This window comes from Hipposideros armiger, unplaced genomic scaffold (assembly GCF_001890085.2).
Source record: "Hipposideros armiger isolate ML-2016 unplaced genomic scaffold, ASM189008v1 scaffold_37, whole genome shotgun sequence".
In the NCBI taxonomy this organism is placed as follows: Eukaryota; Metazoa; Chordata; class Mammalia; order Chiroptera; family Hipposideridae; genus Hipposideros; species Hipposideros armiger.
In genome coordinates this window covers 5244018-5270143 of record NW_017731387.1, presented here as the reverse complement: position 1 = coordinate 5270143, position 26126 = coordinate 5244018, and the positions used below count along the sequence as shown (strand labels likewise).

At 45.6% G+C, this 26126-nt stretch overlaps 1 protein-coding gene across 2 annotated transcripts in view; it reads left to right on the top strand.

Annotated features, from left to right (window-relative positions):
* KDM5B (lysine demethylase 5B) overlaps positions 1-26126 on the top strand; it is a 53066-nt gene that overhangs the window by 16802 nt on the left and 10138 nt on the right. For both annotated transcript variants that reach the window (XM_019638032.1, XM_019638031.1), the window contains 18 exons: positions 1801-1935; positions 4181-4277; positions 6293-6399; positions 7879-8037; positions 8979-9098; positions 10528-10686; positions 11869-12050; positions 13333-13495; positions 15541-15660; positions 16488-16682; positions 19513-19694; positions 19852-19976; positions 20806-20956; positions 21066-21180; positions 21601-21956; positions 22931-23069; positions 25074-25253; positions 25859-26017. In XM_019638032.1, coding sequence (XP_019493577.1) covers positions 1801-1935; positions 4181-4277; positions 6293-6399; positions 7879-8037; positions 8979-9098; positions 10528-10686; positions 11869-12050; positions 13333-13495; positions 15541-15660; positions 16488-16682; positions 19513-19694; positions 19852-19976; positions 20806-20956; positions 21066-21180; positions 21601-21956; positions 22931-23069; positions 25074-25253; positions 25859-26017 — 2844 coding nt within the window. The remainder of the gene's footprint in view (positions 1-1800; positions 1936-4180; positions 4278-6292; positions 6400-7878; positions 8038-8978; positions 9099-10527; positions 10687-11868; positions 12051-13332; positions 13496-15540; positions 15661-16487; positions 16683-19512; positions 19695-19851; positions 19977-20805; positions 20957-21065; positions 21181-21600; positions 21957-22930; positions 23070-25073; positions 25254-25858; positions 26018-26126) is intronic.

The window sequence follows — 26126 nt, the reverse complement described above, 5'->3', positions numbered from 1 at the left end:
ATTGTATCTTGCTTTTTTGCCCTACCTAACACATCATAAGCATTTGCCATGTCATCAAATATTTTTGAAGATAACGTTTTTCATGACTCAGGCATTCCATTTCTATAGCCAGATCTTGATTTGATTTCTCCTATTGCTGAGTATTTAGGTTGGCTCCAATTTTTTATTATAATACTGTAGTGGGCATTCTTTGCACACACGTTTTTATGTTCATTTCTATTTTTGAAAATAATTCTTAGAAGAAAGGAGAATTGGAATACTTTTTTTTTTTAAGATTTTTATTGGGGAATTGGGGGAAGGGGAACAGACAAGTTGCTGTCCTTTTGTTCTTCAGTCTAGTTGTGGAGGACGTTGCTTCACTGGCCCAAGTTGGCACCATCATTGCGCTCTTCCCGGGCAAGGCAGGTCAGTCGCGGCTTTTGGACGACCGCTCACTGCAGCTGCTGGCCGCTCACGCTGGTTGCTGGCTACACACGGTAGCCCATGGCAACCCACTGCAGCAGTGGCTGCAGCCTACGCCATCCCCAGCGACTCAAGGCAGCCCAGCTCCAGGTTGAGCTGTTGTTCAGCATCTTAGCTGTGGAGGGCAGTGTCACTGGCCCTCATATGTGGGATCTGAACTGGGGCCCTCTGGCGTCCCAAGCCAGTTCTTAACCATCGCGCCACTCGGCCGGCCCGGAATACGTATATATTTTTTAAAAATGGAAAACAACGAGATACCGCTGTATATCTATCAGCACAGCCACAATCCAGAGCGTGGACAACACTGACGCTGGCAGCAGGTGTACTCAGTGTGGGGTGGGGGCGTGTATGGCACAGCCTCTCTGGAGGATAGTTGGCGGATTGTGGGAAAAGGAAACACTCAGCAGACGATCCAGCAGTCGCACACCTTGGCATTGACCCAGAGGAGCTAAAAACGTATGTTCACACGAAACCTACCTGCACGTGGATGTTTATAGCAGGTTTATTAGTCGTATTCACCAAAACTTGAGAGCAACCAAGATGTCCTTTGGTGGATGACAAGATAAATTCACTCAGACAATATTAGTCAGCACTAAAAAGAAATGACCTATCAAGCCATGAAAAGATATGGAGGAACTTGAAATACTCATTTATAAGTGAAAGAAGCCCATCTGAAAAGGCTTCCAACTCTCTGACATTCTGGAAAGACACAACTGAGGAGACAGTGAGAAGATGAGATCAGTGGCTGCCAGGGATTGGAGGTGGCAGGGAGGGATGAGTAGGCAGAGCACAGAGGAGGTTTAGGGCGGCGAAACCACTCTGGGTGGAACCCAACATGTCAGTACACGTTTGTCCAAACCCACAGAAGACACAACTCCAAGAGTGACCCTAATGTCAGCTGTGCACTCTGGGTGATGATGACGTGTCAGTGTAGGTTCATCAGTTGTGACAAATGCAGAAAATGAGATATTTTGATTATGGAAAGTTATTTTGGGAACTTTCAAGGGGCTTTTCTAATAATTTGGGCCTTCAATTAATTGATGCTTGCAAGTAGGGGTACATGCGGCTGGCTCGCTGGGATGAGCCCACTGGTGCCATTAACAATTAGATGGATGGAAGCAACACTATTCACTTGCTAAAAAATTTTTTTCAAGCTGCTAGATGTGTATGATTGGTAACTGCAAACTTGTCTCTGTGTTTATTTAGATTTTAACAAATTGTAGACCTGTTACGAATGTACGAACATAATTGTAAACTATGTCTTGCAAAAATCCAATGAAATTCTCTAAGATTCAAAAAGAAGGAAAAGTAACCAGTACAATTGGGTTTTTTTCCTAGTGTTTGCAGAAGCCAAACCTGGCCACAGACACAAAGGACAAGGAGTACAAGCCCCATGATATTCCCCAGAGGCAGTCTGTGCAGCCCTCGGAAACGTGTCCCCCAGCCCGACGAGCAAAACGCATGAGAGCAGAGGTGAGACCTGTTGGAACTCGCGTGCCTGACACTGGATTTCGCTTGTGCGCACGCTCTCATAGTTTCAACCCTTGTCCACCCCACAGAGGGGTGCTGTGTGTATTCTAGCTTTTACACTTGGGGGAATTGACTGTCAGAAGGGTAAGGAATCAATTTCTAGGTTTATGCTGCCTGGGCAGACAGCTGCTTACTTGTTAACAGTCAGTCTTGGGAAGAATGCATGTTCATTATGATGGTGTTTGGTTTGCCTGTTACCCTCATGAAGTTAGGCAATGTTTATTGGGGAGTAATGCTAGGAGATGTGAAGCTGGGGAGATTTTGGGTAAAAAGAACTTTTTTTTTTTAAAGAGAGATTCGAAGTTAGTGAAAGTTATTTTCTATTTTTCTAGGGCTTCCTGGAAAAAGCAGTATGGAATCTATGGCAAACACTTAGGCAAAGACAAAATAATTATGCAGCATTGGGGGAGGGGGCATAGACTATATAAAGGATAAGGTGAAATGAAGGTGAAACACGAGGCAAGATCAGGAGGCATGAGAGACTGTGAGCAAGACAGTTTGCTTTAAGGTTTTCTGCTGCGCGCTCTCCCTTGGGAAAGGGCGAAGTGTGTTTTGTCGGTTCCCTCGTTCCCACACACAGGTGTGAAGGTTGTGTGGCTTCCTGCCTCGCTCAAGCATGTGAGTGTTAGGAGTAGGTGATCCGCGATAGTAGAGTATCAGGAGCAATTTAGAGCTGGGAAGCCTTGTTGTGTTAGGTTTCTAAATCTGTCTGGTTATTTAATGATTATTGGTGAGGGTGAAGGAAATAAGCCATTTTGTTTCCTGAGGAAATGGGTAAATAAGAGAATTGTTTTCCACTTAGATAAAAAAATGTAGTAACTCCACTTTTCTGAATCAAGATCACTTCAGAATAGGAAAATAGGGTTATTTGAAGCCCATAAGCATGCTTAAAATTAAAGTTCCATTAGTCTACAAATCATCAGTTTTTGCTTGAGCACATTTGATCATAAATGTTTAAGACATGCCCAGTGCAGTGGTTGCCTAGGTCTGCCTGATGCCCCAGTGGTGGTGATATTGCCCGGGAAGAAATGCTGTTAGCAGCGCACAACCTATGTATGAATGAACATGGGAAAAGGACCAAGTTCAGATCCAAAAACACTTCAGCATTACAGACCACAAACACTGTTTTGCTTTATCAACAGTTATTAGCACTTCAAGAAATAATGGATGTATGTCAACTGTATGTGAAAAATAAATTTAAAAAAATAATGGACACAGAGAGTGGATTATATATCCATTATAACAGGATCCTGAACAGTCTTGCAATGTTAAAAGAGTGGTTTTAAAGTCACAGTTTACTTAAAAGAATTAGTAAAAAGCTGTGTGGAAGCTGAGTTTTCCATAAATGCGGGCAGACTTTGGAAGGAGCCAGCAAACTCTTCCAGGCTGACAGAATTATGTATATAACTGCCTGGACCTTGCTTTCATGGTGACTGAAGAAAGCATCAGGGGAGTAGGTGAGAATTAGGAAAAGAAGAGCTGTTCCCAGTTCGGGTAGTAACATTTCCCATAATTTGTTCTTGGTCCTTTCACCTTTCCCTATTTTTTGACCTATTGAAGTGGAGAATAGTAACTTTTTAAAAAGATTTTTATTGGGGAATTCGGGGATGGGAACAGCGCTGGGGAATTGGGGGAAGAGGAACAGACAAGTTGCTGTCCTTTTGTTCTTCAGTCTAGTTGTGGAGGACGTCGCTTCACTGGCCCATGTTGGTATTATCATTGCGCTCTTCCCGGGTGAGGCAGCCGCTTGCCGGCCATTGGACGGCTGCTCACAGTGGCTCACGCCAGCTGCCGGCCAGCCCCACTGCAGCCTGTGCCGTCACTGACGACTCATAGCAGCCCAGCTCCAGGTCGAGCTGTCGTTCACACCATCTTAGCTGTAGAGGGCTCAGGTCACTGGCCCTCATGTGGGATCCGAACCAGGGCTGTGCTGCTCAGAGCTGGCGTCCCAAGCCAACTCCTAACCAACATGCCACGCCACTTGGCCGGCCTGAGAATAGTAGCTTTTAATATTTCTTACTTCTTCCTTAAATACTAGTACTCAGAAGGGCGAGATCGCTCACCTGAGGGTAGAGAGAACTGTGTTTTGAATGCCCTATTAATAGAGACAATTTGCAGGGCTGAATTTGAGCAAATTTATTTGCTTATAAAGGAAATACTGATGTATATCACAACTTTTTTTTAAAAGGCCATGAATATTAAAATAGAACCAGAAGAGACAACAGAAGCCAGAACTCATAACCTGAGACGTCGAATGGGTTGCCCAACTCCAAAATGTGAAAATGGTAAGAAAGTTTGTCCACAACTAGGGAAGTAGTAACAAGTAGGTAAGTAAAAACAATTGTTTGTTAACTAAGAAAACATTGGAGCAACTGTTACATGCTAATCCCTGGCTTGGGACTTGAGAAATAAAATCTTAATATGTTAATGTCCTTCTCATAGTTAAAGGACCATTAGGGAGGAGCAAACAGATGAGTGTATGCGTGCATGTTAGAAATGGGATGGAGAGTCTCAGCTGTCACTAGTTGCTTCTTTGAGATATGGTTCAGTAGCATTCATTGAGAAGGAGTGACGTGAAAAGCATAGCTGCCTCTGACTGAGTGCCTGATAGATTTATTTTAGCGTGGCTGGCAGACATGCTTTCCGAATCTGACTGTTGGTTGATAATTGCCTGCCTGGCCCTTGCTTGGTGTCAGTCACTGAGAGGCAGGTTTGGGACTCTCTTGAGCGAGATCCCGCATCCTGTGTAGGCAGGCGCATGCAAATGAAGATGTTACTGACATTGGTTCTCAGTGATGGGCAAGTTGGTGGAAAGGTGGCACAATGTAATGGAAAAGAGGTGCTTTTTTTTTTTTTAATGTTTATTGGGGAAGGGAACAGTGTTGGGGAATTGGGTTGGGGAAGGGGAACATTGTGTTTTTCCAGGACCCATCAGCTCCAAGTAAAGTTGTTGTCCTTCAGTCTTAGTTGTGGAGGGCGCAAGCTCAGCTCCAAGTCAGGTCGCTGCTTTCAATCTAGTCTAGTAGGGGGTGGGCGAAGCTGTCGAACTGGAGTTCGAACTGAAGCCAGGAGTCGAACTGGCAACCTTGTTGTTAAGAGCACTTGGTCTCACCAGCTGAGCCAGCTGGCCGCCCATTGGCAGCTCATCTGCAGCTCAGCTCGCGCTCTAACCAACTGAGCCGGCCGGCCGGCCCCAGTAAGTGCATTTTTAAAAATACGGGTCAGAATCCTGGCTCAACGACTGACTAGTTAGTTGTAGGACCTTAGAGTTATTCCTTGACTTCTTTTTTTTGTTTTGTTTTAAAGATTTTTATTGGGGAATTGGGGGATGAGAATAGCGCTGGGGAATTGGGGGAAGGGGAACAGACAAGTTGCTGTCCTTTTCTTCTTCAGTCTAGTTGTGGAGGATGTTGCTTCACTGGCCCAAGTTGGCACCATCATTGCGCTCTTCCTGGGCGAGGCATATCAGTCGCCGGCTTCTGGACGGCTGCTCACGGCGGCTGCTGGTCACTCAATGCTGGCTGCTGGCTACACACGGTAGCCCATGGCAACCCACTGTCGCAGGGGCTGCAGCCTACGCTGTCGCTGGTGACTCACGGCAGCCCAGCTCCAGGTTGAGCTGTTGTTCATCATCTTAGTAGAGGGCAGTGTCACTGACCCTCATGTGGGATCTGAACCGGGGCCCTCTGGCGTCCCAAACCAGCCCCCAACCAGCGCGCCACTTGGCCGGCCCTCCTTGACTTCTTTTAACATCAGCTTTGTTACCTTTGAAAAGGATTTGTTGCAAAGGATTAAATGACTTATGGAAAGTGTTTAGCACAGTGCCTACCAGTGATAGCTCATTAACTGATAGCTGGTGTTTTACCCTAAAGCCTGTGGACGCAGGACGTTGGAGAGGGAAGTAGTCTTAGGTCTCTGAGGCCGGGTGGAGGTGCTCTGGTGAGAGGTCAGCGTCCCTCAGTCAGAACCAGGAGGAGCTTGCTCGCCTCAGTGTATGTAGTGCCCCGGTCTTACCAAGACTGTACCTTCAGCACCTGTTTGAAGAGCGTGCAAACCCGAGCAACGTCTCCCACAGTATCTGCATCTTGGGTTTTAAATGGCGGGAGAGTTTGCATTTTATCATAAAGTAATGAGCACCGAGCCCATGGACAGAGTAACACTGGGCGCTACTGCTGTTAATTGGGAAGAAACATGAAATTTTCCTGGTGTCCAGGGTGTTCTGGAGGGAGGTGAGGAGGTAGGGGAGGCAGCCAAGGGAAAGCGGAGCCAAGGAGGAGCTCACTTGGACGGCCTCTTGCAGAGAAAGAAGTGAAAAGCAGCTTCAAGCAAGAACCCATGGAGAAGGAGCACGTGATAGAAAGTGAGCGGGAGAAGGCCAGGAGTCGGCCCAAGAAAACCACCAGCGCAGTGAGTCGATGTGTTTGAGCACTTTCAACCCCAGTATATACTTTTGTGCCTCACCGAGCTCTGCTGACTTGGTGTCGGACAATGAAAAGGCCTTTCAGTTTGTAGTGCCCGTTCATACACGAGGAAATGCACGAATGTGTCCCCAAGCCCAGCGGTAGCATCTGCGGGCACTGACAGCCACTCTCTGGCGTTCAGTGAGCACTGAGGGACGTGAGCTAGGTGATGGTAGGATCGCTCAGATGTCACCTGCCCACCTCTGAGTGAGCTGAAGGCTAGATCAAAAACCAAGTTGCTGTTTCCCAACTTTATGGCAGGGAAGGAAAAGGACAGGAGTGGGGATACGAGGCGAGGACTGGGCAGAGCTGAGGTCCTGGGAGCCCTCATTCCCTCAGGAGCATCAGAGAGAGGCTCTGGGGGCTTTTCTCCTGGGCCCACTTCCAGAGCCCAGCGAGTAGCTGGACAACAGAAAAGTGCCTTCCTGCTTGGAACGTGAAATTACTGGAACTAAATGTTTTCTTCATAAATATTATCTCCCTTCCTCACCAAAATATAATCAGTAAAGTAGCACAGCCCAAGTTTTTATTTGCCCCAACAAAAAGACTTGAAAGAGTGAGATTGCTGTTTGCTTGGAATCCTTGCTTTCTGTTACCGGGTCAAGTATTAGTTTGCTGGGGCCGCCACAACAGAAACACAGACTGGCTGAAACAACAGACACCTACTTTGCCACAGTGCTGGGGGACAGAGGTCTGAGATGCAGGGGTTCTTTTTGCAGGGTTGCTGTTTCCCCTCGGCCTCACCTAAGCTTCACGTGGCTGTCCTCCCCCTGGGTCTTCACATGGTTTCTCCTCTGTAATGTCTGTGTCCTGATCTCTTCTTACAAGACCACGGGTCATACTGGGGTAGGCCCACCCACATGACCGCATTTTACCCTAATCACCTCTTTACAGACCTTTTTCCCAAATACAGTCACATGCTGAGGACTTCAGCATGTGAATTTGGGGGGAACATAGTTCAGCCCATAACAGGCAATGATGATGTATTGTTATCACTGTGTATTTGGGGAAATTCTTAACCATGACTCCTTAATTAGAATATAAAGCACTAATGTAACATGGTTAATTAACTTAAACTGTTTTCTTATTTCAACATGGAGTTTTTATAAGTTCTGTTTTGGGGTAGGCCAGTATTCATGACCTAACCCGTTATTCTACTAAGCTACTGAAAACAATATTAGGTAGCAAACTTGCGTTAGCACTCGTACGTGAGAAAGCTTGGAGACGAGGCATTTGAGGTGGGAATGCCTGAGGTGCTGGGAAATCTTGTCACCGGAGGTGAAGCGTTTCCATGCACAGTCCCCCTTACAGGGGAAGTGTTTTCGTTTGAAGCAGGGTGGCCAGGCTTGTGCCTCAGATCCAGTTCATTCTTAGAGCTTCACAGAATCAGTAGTGGGTCACGCCACTTTGTTCTGCACTCATCCAGGTGGACCTGTATGTCTGCCTCTTGTGTGGCAGTGGCAATGACGAGGACCGGCTTCTCCTGTGTGATGGGTGTGATGACAGTTACCACACCTTTTGCTTGATCCCGCCTCTCCATGATGTTCCCAAGGGAGACTGGAGGTGTCCTAAGTGTTTGGCTCAGGTAAGAATTAACGGCACAGATAGGGTTAGGAAATGTCCTTCAGAGTATTTGTTTTTCTTTGCCTTTGGGTTTTAGATGTGGCAGTTGAAAACAGTGAGGCCCCTGAAGAAAACTGGGCTGGATCTGAATAGAGGATGGCCCTGGAAGCGAGTTGGACAGCTATGCTGGGAGCTAAAAGGAAGAAAGAAACTTTTTTTTTTTAAGATTTTGGGGAACTGGGGGAGGGGAACAGCCAGGTTGTTGTCCTTCAATCTTAGTTGTGGAGGGCGCAGCAAGCTCAGCTCCAAGTCTAGTCGCGCTGCTCAGCTCAAGGTGCTGTGTTCAGTTAGTTGCAGGTGAGCGTAGCCACCATCCCATGTGGTAGTTGAACCAGCACCTCATTGTTAAGAGTGCGCACTCTCGTCTCCTGAGCCACCCGGGTAGCAGCTCAGCTCAAGGTGTGGAGTTCAGTCTTTAGTTGCGGACAGGCGTAGCCCACCATCTCGAACAGGCAGCCTTGTTGTTAGGAGCACGTGCTATCACCAGCTGAGCCATCTTGCCACCTTTTGGCAGCTCAGCTCAGGCACAGCGTCACTGGCCCATGAGGGAATTGAACCGATGAACCTGTTGCTCCGACCTCGTACTCTTAAGCAAGCTCTTAACCAACTGAGCCACTTGGCCAGCCCCCAGAAAGAAATTTTAATAACACTTAAAAATTTTTCTAATTGAAAAAGCATTGTATGCTCTTTGCAAAAATTCTTAAACACTGAACGATTTTAGAAATAGAGGTGTGAGTTCATAATCCATAGATAAGTGCTGTTAATACTTTGATGTATATTCATCCAGACTTTTTTCTATTTTAAATGAATGGGATCCTATAAGTAACTTTAATAATCTGCTTTTTTCATATGTATGTATATAAGCATATAAAAATAAAAAAATTTTTTTTCTTTTTTTGGCAGGAGTGTAGTAAGCCACAAGAAGCATTTGGCTTTGAACAAGCGGCCCGGGACTATACCCTTCGCACTTTTGGGGAAATGGCAGATGCGTTCAAATCCGATTACTTCAACATGCCAGTCCATGTGTGTACACGCGTAGTGCTTTAGGGTTTTCTTAACTGTCGGGGAAGTGTGTACCTGGAGACAAATTTGAGTTGGCGCTTCCCACCGACAATCAGCATCGTGCGCAGTGAGACCTCTAGTTTGTTTAGTGGTGTTAAAATTCCCACGGTCCTTTCAGATGCATCCCAGCCTCTCAAGTGATTTGGCTTTAGTACCCTCTGGAGAACCAGCAAAGGCACTCTAGCAGTCCTTTCCACCCAGCAAATGTAATTCAAAGAGAATGTCAGCACAAGGGTTGCTTGACCCCTGTGTGCCAGCCAGTGTGCTGGGCATTGGGAACACACTTACACACTGTTGCCTAAGTTAGCCCTGTACACGCTAGGGTGAGCTCACTTTAAATTCTCGCTGACTCACTGGGAAGCATCGCGTGTTTCATTCAGCATTGAGTATTTCGTCAAATGAGCACACCACAATTGCATGGTTTTTTACCATAATTCTGGATACTTCAGCTGTGTTTTTTCACACTGCTAACAGAGTGCTACAGCAAACACTCCGTGCTTCTTTAGTTGGATTATTTTCTTGGGATGGTTACTGAGGTGGAATGAGAGTATTTATCCATTTTTCCCCACCCTAATCTCTATATCCATTATGGGCCTAGTGGTGTTGAATGAAGCTGTTTTTCCCTAACATCACTGACATTAGCTATTAAGTTACTTCCAATGTTTGTTTATTTAATGGGTTTATAAACTCAAATTATACTCCATTTGACCTTTCAATTTTTTTGCCCCTCATGCATTATATTATTTCCCCATATGTTTGCTTAACTAATCCTGGTGACTTGCATATGACCTCTTCCATCTGTGGTTCACTTTTTATTTTACTTTAAAGACAAGGACCTTGAGGGATCCAATTCTGGACTCACATCAAACTAACCACAGAATCCAGACACTCAAATCTGGTGGCCCGCTTTGTCTCCCGGTCATCACGGTTGCCTACGTCACTCTGAGCTAGGTCTAGTGAAAAGAGTGAGAGGGTGAATGCGGGTGGAGTGTTTGGAGACATCTCAAAGAAGAAAGCATCATTCTAACAGCCCACCGGTATTGCCATACATCAGTCAGCCAAGTTGTACGTTCCATTTGTCAAAACAGAAAAACATCTTCAGTGTGCATTTTGCTTTCCTTGACTCCTTTTTATAGTGGCCAGGTTTGTGATAGAAAAATAGGAATTCTTAATCAGTTCTTATTCTTTTCGTTGTTCAATTCCTTTTAGAAAGTAGTGTTCATGTCTGCAGTTACCGGGCTCAATTGTGGAGCATCGGAGACATGGTTGTTCCTTGGGGCGCTGTCCTGTGATTTCTGTCACTTAATCTGTCCAGTCAGATTAGTCATGGGCAGTTTGTGGGTGTCGGAGAAAATTCATCTTTTTCTCTTCCTCATTCTTTTGTTTCCAGATGGTTCCCACAGAACTTGTTGAGAAAGAATTTTGGCGACTGGTAAGCACTATTGAAGAGGATGTCACAGTAGAATATGGAGCCGATATCGCCTCCAAGGAATTTGGCAGCGGTTTTCCTGTCCGAGACGGGAAGGTCAAACTTTCCCCTGAGGAAGAGGTAGGCTCTGCTGGGAGGCCCTTGGTTTGAGGGGACACCTGAGAGTCGAGCGTGTCTTTGAGCTAACAGGCATGATACTGATTGGCAGCAGCCTCACTGCCGAAATATCTGTAGCTTGGATTGTGGGTTAGTAATTCAGTTTCTGTTTGGTTGCCTTGAAGTGCTTTATGATTACTTCCAGCAGATCTTTAATTACCAGATTTTTAATGATTTCAAGAAAAGTAGAAAGAACCCACAGAAGAATTCTAGTCCCAACCGTGCCACTGCATTGTGACAACATGGGAAAATTACTTTCATGACTTGGCCTTCAGAGTCTTAACTTTGGTTTCTCCTTCTGAAGAAAATCAGAGGGATTGGAACCAGACCTGTTTATCTTTGAACTTGGATGTTTGAGCCCATGATTGCTCACACTAGCGAACTCCTAGGATGGTTTATATTCCTGTTCTAGTAGGAAGTCAGATTGGTTTTTTTGGTAAGCTTTTTGAAATCTAACCTGTACATAGAAAAGTACATGATTATATGTGTGCAGCCTGATGAATTTGCACAAACTGAACACACGTGAGTAACCAGCGCTGGAAGCGGCAGCACGGTGTTCCCACAGGTCCCCGGGAGCCCTGTCTGCTCTTCTTCACCTCCTGCCTCTTCTGAAGACAACCACCCCCCCACCCCCAGCAACACTACCCTGACGTGTGACATTGCAGATTTGTTCACCGCCTCCTGTGTGTGCTCTTCTGGGGGGGGGGGCGGGGCGTGATACAAAAACATGAGAGTCCATTTATATAAAACGTAAAAGGGCAAAAGTCCAGCATCCAAGAAGTCAGCATAGTTGCTTCTCCCTTGTACTCCTTCCTAAACCTTTTTGGTTTTTTTAGTTGGTTTGTTTCTGAGGTTTTTTTTTCTTTTTTTTAACTTTATTGGGGAACAGTGTGTTTTTCCCAGGACCCATCAGCTCCAAGTCAAGTTGTTGTCCTTCAATCTTAGTTGCAGAGGGTGCAGCTCATTGGCTTATGTGGGAATCTAACCGGCAACCCTGTTGCTCAGAGCTCGCGCTGTAACCAACTGAGCCACCCAACCTTTTTGTTTTGAAGGAAACTATTTTCATCCGTTTTTTGATACCATGAGAACTGTAAAATGGTCGCATAATATAGCCAAACTTACACTTTTTTGTCTCCTTATTTTTAGGAGTATCTTGACAGTGGCTGGAATTTGAACAACATGCCCGTGATGGAGCAGTCTGTCCTGGCCCACATCACTGCTGACATCTGTGGCATGAAGCTTCCCTGGCTGTACGTGGGCATGTGCTTCTCTTCGTTCTGCTGGCACATTGAAGACCACTGGAGCTACTCGATTAACTACCTGCACTGGTGAGAAGCTGCGGGACTGACTAGGGTGCCACTGGCTGGCAGCCTGCCGCCCAGCTGAGTCTCATTCACTCTGAGTGGGGACACGTCTCGTAATGCGTATGGAGAGCGAAGGGCTGATTTTTTTCCTTAGGGTTTTTCACTGCTGTTAGAATAGGCACCCTAAGTTAAGACGGGTTCTTGAGTATTCCTAGGGAATCTACAAAACCCCCTGAATGGCACACCCACTGTTTTCAAGTGTAACAGGTTTCTGGGGACATGGCAGAAAGCTTTGACCCAGTTGTCACAGAAGGCTTTACTCAAAGGGCACAGCCCTGAGCCTTGCTGTGGCTGTGGGAACCCCTGGGTGGCAGAGGAATGCAGTGTAGGCACCCTGGCGTCCCCCCAGGTCCCCAGGCTGCCCGCCGCTCTTGTGTTGTGCTCAGTTCTGGCGTCACCACGGTTGGGTAGGCCTCATCCTAGTGTGTGTGTGTGCAAGGTGGGGCGGCGAGCGATATTAGGATTTTTTTTGCTTTTTAAACTCTTCAGCCAAAGCCAGTTTTTCTTTCACATCTGTTTTTTGCCCCCCTCCATTTCCCTTGCTCTCTCAGTAGAAAAATATTTGAAGATCTGTAACTCACTTGAGTCCCCACACCAGGAATTTGAGGGTGTACCACAAGAAAGAGGGAGTTGGCGTGTGTGTACAGTGTGGGTTCTGCTTCCCGAGGCAATTGCTCCCAGCTGTGAAGTGAGGCTTGCGTTTACCATACCCCACAGGGCTGTTACAGATTAAGTGGTTGACAGTTTAAAGTGGTTTGAAGAATAAGAGCTCTTTAGAAATCCTAATTGCCCTAGTGTCTGATTTAAGCTCATCGGGCAGAATGAACAGGGAAGAAGGAAGATGGGGAGTTTCCATCCTCGTCAGTTGCTGTAGGAAACTGGAAACCACACAGCCTGCACCTGAACATGATACCTGAGATTCTCAGAAATCCTAGGTGTCTTCCTTTTCCAAAGGGTCAGATGAAAGGGAGGGAGAAGAGGGATCTCAGTTGGAAAGACCCCAGTTTAAACTTCATGCTGGACGGGGGTGCACTGCCCATGTGCAGGTCACATCTGACCGTGCGTCTTCAGCTGCACATTCCTGTGCGGCATCAGCTCAAAGCAGGCTCTGAAGAGGACAACCTGCCCCCCACTTGGTTTGTTGATGCTGCAGATTGATTGTGTGTGGTTTGAAGACGCTGCTGAAATTGCATGTTTACATGTTTTTTGAGATTGATTTAGATTTATTTTTACAATCTATTTCCAGGGGTGAGCCGAAAACCTGGTATGGCGTCCCAGGGTATGCTGCCGAGCAGCTGGAAAACGTCATGAAGAAGCTCGCCCCTGAGCTCTTTGTGTCCCAGCCAGACCTCCTCCACCAGCTTGTCACCATCATGAACCCCAACACCCTGATGACTCACCAAGTGCCTGTACGTCCTCAGCGCCCCTGCCACTCTGCGCCAGCCGCCACTTCTCTTTGTCCCTGGGACTCACTTTTATGAAGCTGATTTGCTTATGTGTTGTCCATTGCGTGACTTGCCGGTAGAAACCACTGCTCGGTGAACTGGGTGTTGTATCGCACTCATTTGTGGCAGCTGAGTGACCTGACTTTACAAATGACAAGTGCGATGCTTCCTTTCCTTTGACGGCAGCCCAGGTGTTTCTGGTACACTCAGGTTGTGTTGCCGTCACCACTGCATGCTCTCTCCACTGCGATGTTTGTTTACCACCTCAGTCCTGCCCTGCAGCAAAGCAAGAACCTTAGTAAATGTGTTATTTGTCAGGACAGATTACTGTGAAAATGGCTAGGTTCTGTGTAATTAGGTCTAAATGCTGAGGTCAGAACCCTTCATACTCTTTCCCTGCTTTAAAAAATAACTTATTTACTCTATGCGATCTTAGTTTTGAGTGATGACCTGAAGTGCCACGCTTGAAGGTCCTGGTTATATTACACCCCCACCCCTAATTAAGCTTATTTTAAGAAAAGATTTTCTTCAAGGTCTTGAGCTTGGAATCCAGGGTTCCCACTCTAGACTGAAAGGTCCTGATGGTGACATTTCTTCTGAGAAGTTTCTATGAAGTGACGCTTACTTGTACTCTGGCTTCCTTTGGAGAAGACTGTGAATGTTTTGAGAGTTTAGATGGAGATGAAGTTGAGGAGTCCAATTTAGCTAAATATCACCTGGAAACGATATATGTACAGTGTTAAAGTCAATTCTTGATCTTTCTGTGACCTAAATTTTATGTTTTTGGGTTCATAGGCCAGTAAATGGGGTCCGATGAAAAAGAACATTTCTTTGAGGCATCATAGCTTAGAAAATAATGACCAGTAACTACCAAACTACCATTATCTCGTTGGTATTTTCCACATTGACTCACGCCCCCCCCAAAAAAATTCCACCCACCCACGGATTGATCTTTCTGATTCATTGTGATTAGCTTATTCTAAATGAGTCCTCAATAATTGAGCAAACCATGTGGAATTATTAGATTCTGGACCTAGAGAGACAGATGAATGCACCAATACATCTGGGGACTCACACTTTAAGAGAAAAGATAGATAATAATGGAAGGGTGGAGTGGTTTGATTGTGCTTTCAAGTAGAAGGCTGACCCATTAACTCCATGGATAATCAGAAAGGGTTCAAAGTGACGTTTGAACTAAGACTTGGAGCTCTGATAAGGGATATGTTTGGCAAAGAGCTGGGGAAGGGAGACATAGTCCCTGTAGAAGAAGACATGTGCTTGTGCGTGTTGGGGGGTTGGGGGTGTTGATCAGACTTTGGCCTGTAACAACCCTGAAGGGGAGTTACGACACATGGCTGAGGGCCGCATGCCGCCAGTCCCTCCCCCCCCACCCCCCAGTTTCTTGTTCTGTGGCTTTGGATTGTACCTGAGAACTCACTTTTCTAATAAGTTCCCAGTTATTGAGAAGTACATTTTGGAGACCCATTGATGAAGAGACATCTAATATTATTATATACTAATAAGCTCCTTCTAAGGATTTGTGCGACTAGAGCAGTAAGGTGCTTTTGGGGTGAAGGTGGTGGGAAAGGGGAAATTTATGATTAGAGGTAAGTTTGGGGTCCACATCAAGAAGGGCTCTGTGTGGGGTGAGATCCTTGAAACAGCTGGAACTCTTTAATTGGTGGGAGATCCCATCTTGTTAATAACAATATAGCTTGTTCTTAGTCGTGGCTGCATTTAGGAAGATGTGTCCTGACCCTTGATGTAGCTACATTTTTGGAGCATAAGCCATGTTTTCTTTTCAGATGCTAATCAACCCTGATAGTCTGGGGCACCACTCCATTTTAGGGCAGAAGCACATATTCCCCCATCATGGTGGTTGTGGTGGTTCTGTTTTTTTCTGGCTTTTAATTGGTGGAAAGCTGCCCCTGGTGGAGAGTCATCTGACAGTCTGTCCACATTGTCTTTCATGAGAATGTCACTAAAAGTCTCCCATTCCATCTCTGTAGGTTTACCGGACTAACCAGTGTGCTGGGGAGTTTGTGATCACGTTTCCGCGAGCCTACCACAGTGGCTTCAATCAAGGCTTTAATTTTGCTGAGGCCGTTAACTTCTGCACTGTGGACTGGGTATGGGACTGTGATGGCCTTCCTGCAGACTTGTGTGCATGGCTGCTTAAACCTGTTGCTGCCCACATGGCTGGTCTGCAGGTTGTTGACCTCCGTGCACTTGGGCACTTCACCACGTTGTAAACCAGCACCCTGCTCAGTCAGCTTCGTTGATATTTTTTCCTTTCGTAGCCAGACTTGATGAAGATAATTACCGTTTTGGCTACAGCTCAGTATCTCATTGCAAACCAGTAACACACAGTTCCAGTCTTAAGAATAACTTGTACAGCACTAACTTAAGTTGTCCACAGCATAGCAGTTTTTAATGACATGTTTGGTTTCAGTTAGTTTGAGTTTTTATATTAATACTTTTTATGTACCAGAAAGAACTGTCTAGTTTGAGTATGTGATGTTAAATCTAATAGCTTAGAACCTTGTTTCAGGGTTTTTCTGAATAATAATCCACCTGTATCTTAAGTATTTTGTTTCAGTTTTTGGAGCATTATTGCATTATTGTTCCCTAAAGTAGGTGAGCCGTACCAGTTGAGCACAGTTGTTTCAGGAAATGTGTAGATTCCTTTTTTTCCATTAGATTTCTACATTGTTGTGGACAGTGCTGCATTGTTAATACTGGGTTTTTAAAACCCCTTTTGAATTAAGGCACCTAGTATGCCGGATCTTGTAGATACAAGATTAAAAAAGGCCCAAGGCCCCTTAAAGTCTGCTTTTAGAGTTGATAAATGTATGACCCGGGTGTGAGCTTTGGTAATTCGATGATAAAGGTCAGAAGCCTGGAAATGGGAAGGAGGAAGGTGGTCTCACGCGCTTCCTTCCTTCTGCTCTGACAGCTGCCGTTAGGCCGTCAGTGCGTGGAGCATTACCGCCTGCTTCACCGCTACTGTGTGTTTTCCCACGACGAGATGATTTGCAAGATGGCTTCCAAGGCTGCCGTGCTCGATGTTGTGGTGGCATCGACCGTTCAGAAGGACATGGCTGTCATGGTTGAGGATGAGAGAGCTTTAAGAGACGCTGTGCGTAAGTTGGTAGGTTTCTGGATCCCCCGTTGTGTGTCCTTGGTGCAGAGTTCCTGTGCGCTTGACCCTGTCTTGTTTCCTTTAGAATCATGCCAATAGATGTATATTAATGTCCCATTGTGATGTTTAACATTCATTTCTTTAATGGCTAATGACACATCAGATACCTCTATCTGCTACCTGTATATGGATCTCTTTTGTGAAGCGTCTGTTCAATGTTTTGCCCTGTCCCCTTTTTATTGGATTATTGTAAGATTTCGGTTTATTCTGGATATAGTCCTTTATCAGGTAGGGGTTCTGTAAATACTTTTTTCCAGTTGGTGGCTTGACTTTTCATGCTCTTAGCAGTGTCTTTCAAATAACAGAAGTTTTTCATTTTAATGAGGTCCAATTTATCAGCTTTTTATTTTATGGATCTTTTTGGGTTTGTACTTCTTAAGAAATCTCTGCCTAACCTAAAGTCACAAACATTTTCTCCTATGTAGTCCTCTAGAATTTCTAGTTTTAGGTTTTGCCTTTAGGTCTTTACTCCATCTCAAGTAATTTTTGTTAAGATGTGAGTCAAGAGCACCATCTTTGCATATGGATGTCTAATTGTTCCAGCACCATTTCTTGAAAATACTACCCTTTTCCCTCTGAACTGCCCTGGCACCTTTGTTGAAAATCAGTTCACATATGTCTGGGTCTGTTCCTGGACTTGGTCCTAGTCTGCCAATCCACATTTGTCCTCTCGCTAATTCCATATGGTCTTGATTACAGTGAAACTTGCTAATAAGTCTTGAAACGAGGTGGTGTGAGTCTTCCAACTTTTGTTCTTTTTCAAAATTGTTTTGGCTATTTTAGCTCCATTCCTTTTCCATATACATTTTAGAATCAACTTACTGATTTCTGCCAAAAAGCCTGTTGGATTTTGGTTGGGGCTGTATTAAATGTATAAGTATGGATAGTTTAGGAAAGGATGGCTGCCGTAACACTATTGATTCTTCTAATCCATGGACATAGTATTTTCCCCATATATGTAGGTCTTCTTGATTTCTTTCATTCAGTATCTAGTAGATAGCAGCATGCAGATCTTAAACATATTTTCTTGGCTTTATAATTACGTATTTCATGGTTTTTGGTACTGCATGCCTCTTCAGATAGAATCCTAGAATGTCGGTTCCTTGGACCAGTATTAGATCAACAACAGTTTACTCACTTTTGTACAGTTTGGGAAAGTAATGCCCAGAAAGTTTAAGTGCCTTACCAAGGTCTTACTCAATAATGGTAACTCACTGTGGGGAGTTTGAGAACTTAAATTTTTTTTTTAAAGATTTCTTTGGGGAATTGGGGAAGGGGAACAGCGCTGGGGAATTGGGGGAAGGGGAACAGACAAGTTGCTGTCCTTTTGTTCTTCAGTCTAGTTGTGGAGGATGTTACTTCACTGGCTCATGTTGGCACCATCATTGCGCTCTTCCCGGGTGAGGCAGATCACTTGCGGGCCTCTGGACGGCCGCTCATGGCGACTGTTGGCAGCTCACACCAGCTGCTGGCCGCTCACGCTGGCTGTTGGCCACACACGGTAACTTATGGCAGCCCACTGCAGCAGGGGCTGCAGCCTACGCCGTCACCGGCGACTCATAGCAGCCCAGCTCCAGGTCGAGCTGTTGTTCACCATCTTAGCTGTAGAGGGCGAGCGTCACTGGCCTTCATGTGGGATCCGAACCGGGGCCCTGCTGCTCAGAGCTGGCGTCCCAAGCCAGCTGTTAACCAATGCGCCACTCAGCCAGCCCAAACACTTAAAATTTTTTACAGATTAAAATTGGTTGAACTATATGATTCATTCTCAACTATAAAATCTATGGCGTGGATCTTTAATCTCATTTTAAACAAACATCTTAACCATCTCTATTGTGGAGTCCTATGATCAATTCCAGAGTAAAACCAAACTTCATTAGTTAGCCTTTTCCTTGCTCTTCCTCTGTCTTTGTTGGTCCATTTGTTGGTAAACATGACGTGAAATGGTCAAAAGTTAAAATACAGAATAAAAGACGAAAACACAGGAACTTGATGGCTCATAAGCTGACTTCATCATTCTCAAGGTCGGGTTTGAATCCAGTTCCCGATAACGAGAAAAGTGGTAGAAGTTTGATCTTTCAATGACAAAAGCTGTATTCTAGGAGGGCTCTCTAGTGTCAGGTGGCACAAACTACAGTTGAAATTTACTCATTTTTCTTGACACTCTGAATTAGGAAATGCTTTATTAATGACTATGGTCTCTACCTCTATTGCACAAATTGTCAAACCGTTTCAGATAATGATATCCTTTCTGGTAACGTTTTGTTACCAGGCTCTTAGACCACTTGGCATCTTCCCATCTTGAGCAGGTCCTGCGTGATAGTCGCTCCACTTGGCCCGTTTTCTTTCTTTTCCCTTATGTTTGTTCTTGTGGATCCTCCAGTGGTCTTATTCTGAAGTGCTCTGTAGTTTTTACTCTGAAGGAGAAAGTGTATACATTTCCTTTGCTCTTACCTATATCCAAGTCATGGACAAGATCCAATTTGGAGTAGAGTGAGCAGGATTCTTAGCAGTTTTATAGTCCTATTAATCACTGTTTTCATAAAGGACCTACCTTGTCCAAAAACAGGTCCTCCCCAGACAAGTGGAGTAGGCCGGCTTTCCAATTTTTGCTGGTCATTGTTACTTCTTTCACCCCCCCTCCCCACACACACACAGTTTTAACCCTGTACCTTCTATTTTGGTAAGGCTTTTTTTTTTTTTTTAAACTATTGCATGTTTGTCTTGAGGGCTGGTGGATTATATTCTCCTTGGGAGGCCTCTGAAGGACACTTTATTCTAGGGAGTAATTGACTCGGAAAGGATGGATTTTGAGCTGTTGCCAGATGACGAGCGTCAGTGTATAAAATGCAAAACCACGTGCTTCATGTCTGCCATCTCCTGCTCTTGTAAACCTGGCCTGCTTGTTTGCCTGCATCATGTGAAGGAGCTGTGTTCCTGTCCTCCTTACAAGTACAAACTGCGGTGAGTAGGAAGCATGGCGTTTTTCCCTGTGGAAAACACTAAATCCGTAATAAAAGCTCAGTGGCATCTTTGTTTCGGGGCAGAATTATGGATTGTAAAACATCTGATATTCTCCAAACCCACACGTCTCGACGTAAGTCTGCCCTCCTGTCTCCAGGTATAGGTACACTCTGGATGACCTCCACCCCATGATGAACGCACTGAAGCTTCGGGCAGAATCCTACAATGAGTGGGCCTTGAATGTGAACGAGGCTTTGGAGGCAAAGATCAACAAGAAGAAAAGTATGTGGTGTAGAAAGTAGGACTGGTGCATGGCAAGTGGGGGCTGCCTGTAACGAAGCCAGATTAGCCAGCCACACACAGATGGCTTGGAACAGCCCGGCGTGTCCCCGGTTAGCCCTCTGTGCAGCCAGGCTTCCAGAACTCTAGCCGAGAAGGTTTCAAGACGGGAGTGGGCGGTCTCTTATAGAGTGACACAGGACTTGTGCAAGGTCAGGAAGCAGAATAACCGTTACACCTCTTTGTCTCCAAGACAGAAGCATTTCATATTTTATAGGGAACCTTCGAAAAACATTTTTTAAAATCAGATCTCGTGACAAAGGCAGCATGCCACTAAATTAGGAGTCTCTGAAGTACTGCTTTATCGCTTCCTATTCTAATCAAAGCCTCTCTTATTACTGCCTTTGAAAGCCACTGCTTCCCTTTCATCACTTGCTTTCTTTTCTGTAGTCTGACAGGGAGCTCTGCCCTCTTGTGTTTAGGGGAAGGGCGCAGGTTCACTGCCTGAGCACACTGGTTACCTGCCAACTGCAGGGTAAATGCAGGGGAGGAAGTGGTTTGAGCACAGGGAGAAGCTGCACTTGCTTCTTTTGACAAGCCAGTTGTTTTCTGTATCATAATCATTTCCATATTGAAGAGCAACTCTAGGCACTTGTTTCAAAACACTCTGCCCTCAGCCCCCGCCCCAATTAAATGAACAGATGTATTAACAACACGTAAAGCATTGCAAGTATTGTAGATCAGAACTGGTAAAAGCGGCTCCCCTGTGCGTCTGCACCAGTCAGAGTAAACGTGACGGTCACAGGAAGAACGACCTCCTCTTTGTTCCTAGGCCTTGTCAGCTTGAAAGCTTTAATTGAAGAATCTGAAATGAAGAAATTCCCGGACAATGATCTCTTGCGTCACCTTCGCTTAGTCACACAGGACGCGGAGAAGTGTGCCTCCGTTGCACAGCAGTTGCTCAATGGCAAAAGGCAGACCAGGTGTGTATTCTGACCGAGAGGAGGGCTCTTTGCTGGCTGTTTTTCCCTTCTGAACCTGGGAGTGTTGGGTCTGGATGTTGTCATGGCGGCCTGGCCTTTGTCTTGACAGATACCGATCTGGTGGAGGGAAATCCCAGAATCAGCTGACGGTGAATGAGCTGCGACAGTTTGTGACGCAGCTGTATGCTCTTCCCTGTGTCCTCAGCCAGACACCGTTGCTAAAGGTAAGCCGCACATGTGAGAGGACTTGGGGACCTGTGTTGTGTAAACACCATTAAGTTGTCTTCTTGAATAGTTAATTTGTACATTTACTTGCAGATGTTTTTAATAACACATTGAGTGAGTGTGTGTGAGTGTGTGTGTGTGTGTAGAGATGACAGGCCTATGAAGGAAGAAGTGGTAAAGGTGGGAATTTGTACCTTGCAGGTAGGTGACCACCAGCTCCTCGGAGACAGTGTATGGTCTTGTTCTGTGGCTTGTTTTAGCTGTCATTTGGCTTATGTATGATTATTTACCCATATTATTGCTGAAATCAAGCAAGAGGGAAGAGAGGCTCACGTCGAATGTGCATTGAGGAGTCTTAAGTATGAAAGAAGCCAGGTATTGAAATTACTTTTCTGATGCAACAACCTGTGACTTTTTAGGATCTCTTGAATCGTGTAGAAGATTTCCAACAGCACAGCCAGAAATTGCTCTCTGAGGAGATGCCCAGTGCTGCCGAGCTGCAAAGCTTGCTGGATGTCAGCTTTGAATTTGATGTTGAACTTCCCCAGCTTGCTGAGATGCGCATCCGTGTGGAGCAGGCTCGCTGGCTAGAAGAGGTGCAGCAAGCTTGCCTAGACCCCAGCTCCCTTACGTTAGATGATATGAGACGTCTCATAGACCTCGGGGTGGGCCTGGCCCCATATTCAGCTGTGGAGAAAGCTATGGCCCGGCTTCAGGAGCTGCTCACAGTGTCAGAGCACTGGGATGACAAAGCCAAGAGTCTCCTCCGAGCCAGGTAAGAAAGCAAGCTGGCATTCACTCTCCCTTGGGGAGGATGGGTGGCACTTCCATCTTAGCGCGCGGAGCCAAGTGACGGGCACGTGACCGACTGGTGCTCAGTGGCTGCAATCGTGCGTGTATGGGAAAAAGCTGAGGTATTCAGGGCTGCTTGGAACTGGGCAAAAAAAAAAAAAATCTTCACTGATTATGACATGAGTGGCTCAAATGGACATATTTTTTCTAGAGTTTTTTCTGGATGAGAGAAGAAAAAATTTACACATAAGTGGAACTGTTTGGACCAACATTTGTGAATGAGACCCCAAGGAGCTTTACAGGGAACTGTCTGAGCTAATACTCTTGGTTCTGTAAATGAAGGAACATGGCTGCACACCTGTGCTGCTGCTTGGGGACTAAGGACACCTTGTCTGTACTGCGAGATGGCACTGGACTCAGGCTGACCGTTTGATGGGGAGATCAGCTCGCTGTAATCTTGCTGTCTGTCTGACAGATCTGTATTGGGTCCAGCTGACAACATAGTATAAAAAACTAAGTTGTAGACATTCTGTGTAATCTGCAGTTGTGGTCATTGAGCAGAGTACAAAAATTTTTCATACTGTGCTTTTGGTATATTGCTATCCTAGAGAATTTTAATTTTCTTAGTGAAACCGTATGAGTGTTGACAATGTGTCTAGTGTAACGCAGAGTAAATTATCACTAAGTAAACTGCAAATGGAAGTTTGGTTACACCAGCATCAAATGAGGAATAAGAATTTAACACGCTTCACACAATCAGTTGCTTTGTCTTAGATGCTCTGAAGTCTTATGCAGCCATTTGAAACAAGTTACTGTGATACCTAGTGGTCACTGCCATTTAAAAAAATTGCTTGCTGTACTGAATTTCCTTTGAAATGACTTTTCTAGTTTGGTAAACCACAAGAAAAACCATTCATCATACGACACGCTGAGTAGTTTCTATGCTCCTTTTTGCAGACCGCGGCACTCGCTCAGCAGCCTTGCCACGGCTGTGAAGGAGATCGAGGAGATCCCTGCGTACCTGCCCAGCGGGGCGGCTCTGAGAGACTCTGTCCAGAGGGCCAGGGACTGGCTTCAGGACGTGGAGGCCCTGCAGGTGGGTGTCAGGAAGCAGACGCCTGGGTGGAGAGTGTCTGTAAGGAGCCGGAGTTGGACAGTGGAAGGCTGTACGTTGGGTCTCCCTGCACAGATTGACAACTTCCGGGGGCCCACGTTACTCCTTCTATCCTGGCTGCCTGCACTTGGATGTCCTTGCCCACCTGTTGTCCTGAGTAGTCGATGCAGACACCGAAAGCCGCCCACTGCGGACGGGTTCCTGGTTGGGGGTCGAAGAGAACGTGCTGAAAGTGAAGTTGGGAGAGACATGTCATTTCTTGTCTTTGATAAGTGTGGTTCTCTTGGCTTGGCTTCCCAGCAGCTCAAGAGTTCAGGCAGTCATGGGTGGCAGATTCAGCAACTGCAATTACTTGATTACACGGCTTACTTAGGTCTCAGGGCCCAGAAACTTCAAGGCGTGACTTAAACAGAGGTGCCTCCTCACCCTCACAAGGCAGTGGGACGCAGCAAGTCCCAGGGCAGGGAGCACTCAGAACCCGTGGCCGTGTGCGCGATGCTACTTTGCTGACTTGGTTTGCAAGTTAAATAAAAGAATCGAATTCACTCGTAGCGTTATGAAGGTACAGACAGTGCCTTCTATGATTTGCCCAGTTTTTAGCTGGATAACTTTATTTGAAAAGTGGCTGATGGGGGTGGGGGAGCCAGTCTTTATCTTTAATCATCGTAAACCAATAGGTCTTATGGACCTCCTGAGTAAAAAGATATTTGAATTATTTAATGGGTTATGTTTAAAAATTTTTAAATTTATATCGTCTTTGAGTCTTAAGTTCTGTTTTGTTGAAGCCATCAGATTCTCAGAATGAAATATTCCTTGTCTTGTAAATGTTTGTGTGTCATTTTAAGAAGCACTAATTAACCAATTGCTAACAAATGCCAAACAGAAAGGCTTTAGCCAGATGTTTGCAACAAAACATCTGGGCTTCTATCCTGGTTAATGTGGAAGAGAAGACATGTTGTTTGATAAGTATCAGCACATAATTAAGGCGTGACCGCAGCTAGCCAGAGAACACCAAGGAAGGATTTACTGTGTGTGTCAGCTTCCTTAGTGGGAGTCTCAGGTGCAGGCTCTTGTCCGTGCCTTTGGGGACCGCAGTAATTAGTTTAAATCATGGCCCCCCTTTCCCTTCATGATGGTAGAAAGGGTGAGCTCATTGCAGTCAGAGGGGTGAGCATGTGAGTCAGGAAGACGGCATGTTTCTTGGGTGCACAGCGCTTAGCACTGTGCCTGTGGCAGGGCCTGCGAGGACCACGGGCACCCCCACACCCCAAGGCTCTTATTTTCCCAGTTTAGGTATTTCATTCTCAAAATGTGGTTCCAGTGTCAGCAGCACCAGCACCACCTGGAAATGTGTTAGAAATACAAATTCATGGGCCCTTCCCTGGTGACTTGAACCAGAACATCTGGGGATGGGGCCTAGGAAACTGTTTAAACAAGCTTTCCTGATGATTCTGAACAATTGTTCAAGTTTGAGAACCCATGGGCTTTCTTAGCTCATCTTACTGTCATGAATGATTTACACTGAGTTCCTTCAGTTCATCGTTGGTGAGTAGATTGGAGTAAAATATTGTTTTGTTGCTTATATTTAAGTAAGTCAGTAGGAAAGCCTTTTGAGTTATTACTAATCTACATTTATGATCTTTTTTTTTTTTCCAAACTGTCCATGAGGAACAGTGTGACAAGTGACTTTAGGACAAAGTCTAAACAAAGGAACCACAGTGTGTTGTGTTCATAGTTATTTCCTTGGGGCCCAGCACAGACTAGGTTCTTTAATTATTTGTTGAGTGAAAGAACACATCAGCCCCCACCCGCCCCCCTCAGGCCTCCCCCAGGCCCCCTGTTAGTCAGCTGGCGGGCTTTGTCCATAGCCGTCTGAATTTAACATGTTGAAGTCGTGGAGTAGGCACAGCCTGAATTAGGCTCTCCTCGCTGTACACAGAAATGTCCTTTTTTTCTAAGTTGCTACACTTTTTCTTGATTTATTAGGTTGGAGGACGTGTGCCAGTGTTAGACGCACTTGTAGAACTCGTTACGCGAGGCCGCTGTATCCCGGTACATCTGAATTCTTTACCAAGACTGGAATCACTAGTAGCTGAGGTTCAGGCTTGGAAAGAGTGTGCTGCCAATACGTTCCTGATTGAGAATTCTCCCTGCTCTCTCTTGGAGGTAAGTTTCATCTGTCCCGTCCCAAACCCTAGATCAACCCGCTCGGTAAAACACACAGTCCTTGCCTCCCGGGTGGCGTCACTGACTGATCTGTGTTCACGAGTCACTGTTTTCAGTAGAGCCAGAGAGATGCTTCTAAGCTTCTGGTGATGTTTTCCAGACACACCGCAGATAGGATAGCGTTCAGTGTCTGAGGAAGGACTTTCTGTCATGGGGTTCATTACTCAGTCCGTGTTGAGATTGGACTTTGAACCTTGGCCATGCTTCACCAGTTGATCTCCACTTCTCATAAAGTGTGGTGGTTGCTTTCTTGTGTGTGTTTTATAAGCTGGTACTGGTCATGTATTGCAACTGGAATCAGTGTAAATCACATTTTTACTTACTGTTGGATTGAATCTGGACTCAAAGTCACTCTTTTGTGAGGTTTCCTTCTTCCCCTTTCCTTTTCTTCCTTCCTTTGCAGAGGAGTCTTCTGGCTTCAGGGCTGCATGTTACAAAGAAATGTTAGACACTGAGGAATTCTCTCCATGCTCGGGGCTGACGGGGGCTTCCTGGGCTGTAGCTGAAGTCTGTGTCACCAGTGCTTGTGCCATGTCCCACATTAGGTGCTGTGTCCTCGGTGTGATATCGGCCTTTGGGGATCGAAGAGGAAGCAGAGAAAGTTAAAGGAGCCCTTGCCAAGTGGAAAGAAGAGAAGCAGCAGCCTGGAGAGTCTGAGTGACCTGGAGAGGGCCTTAGCCGAGAGCAAGGAGACGGCCGCCGCTGTGCGTATGGGCCTCGCTTCTCCGTTGTGTTGCTTGGGGAGGATAGTTTCTAACTTCCCTTGTTTACAGGAATTTTGGGAGGGCAAGTAGAAGAAGATTTTTTTTTTTT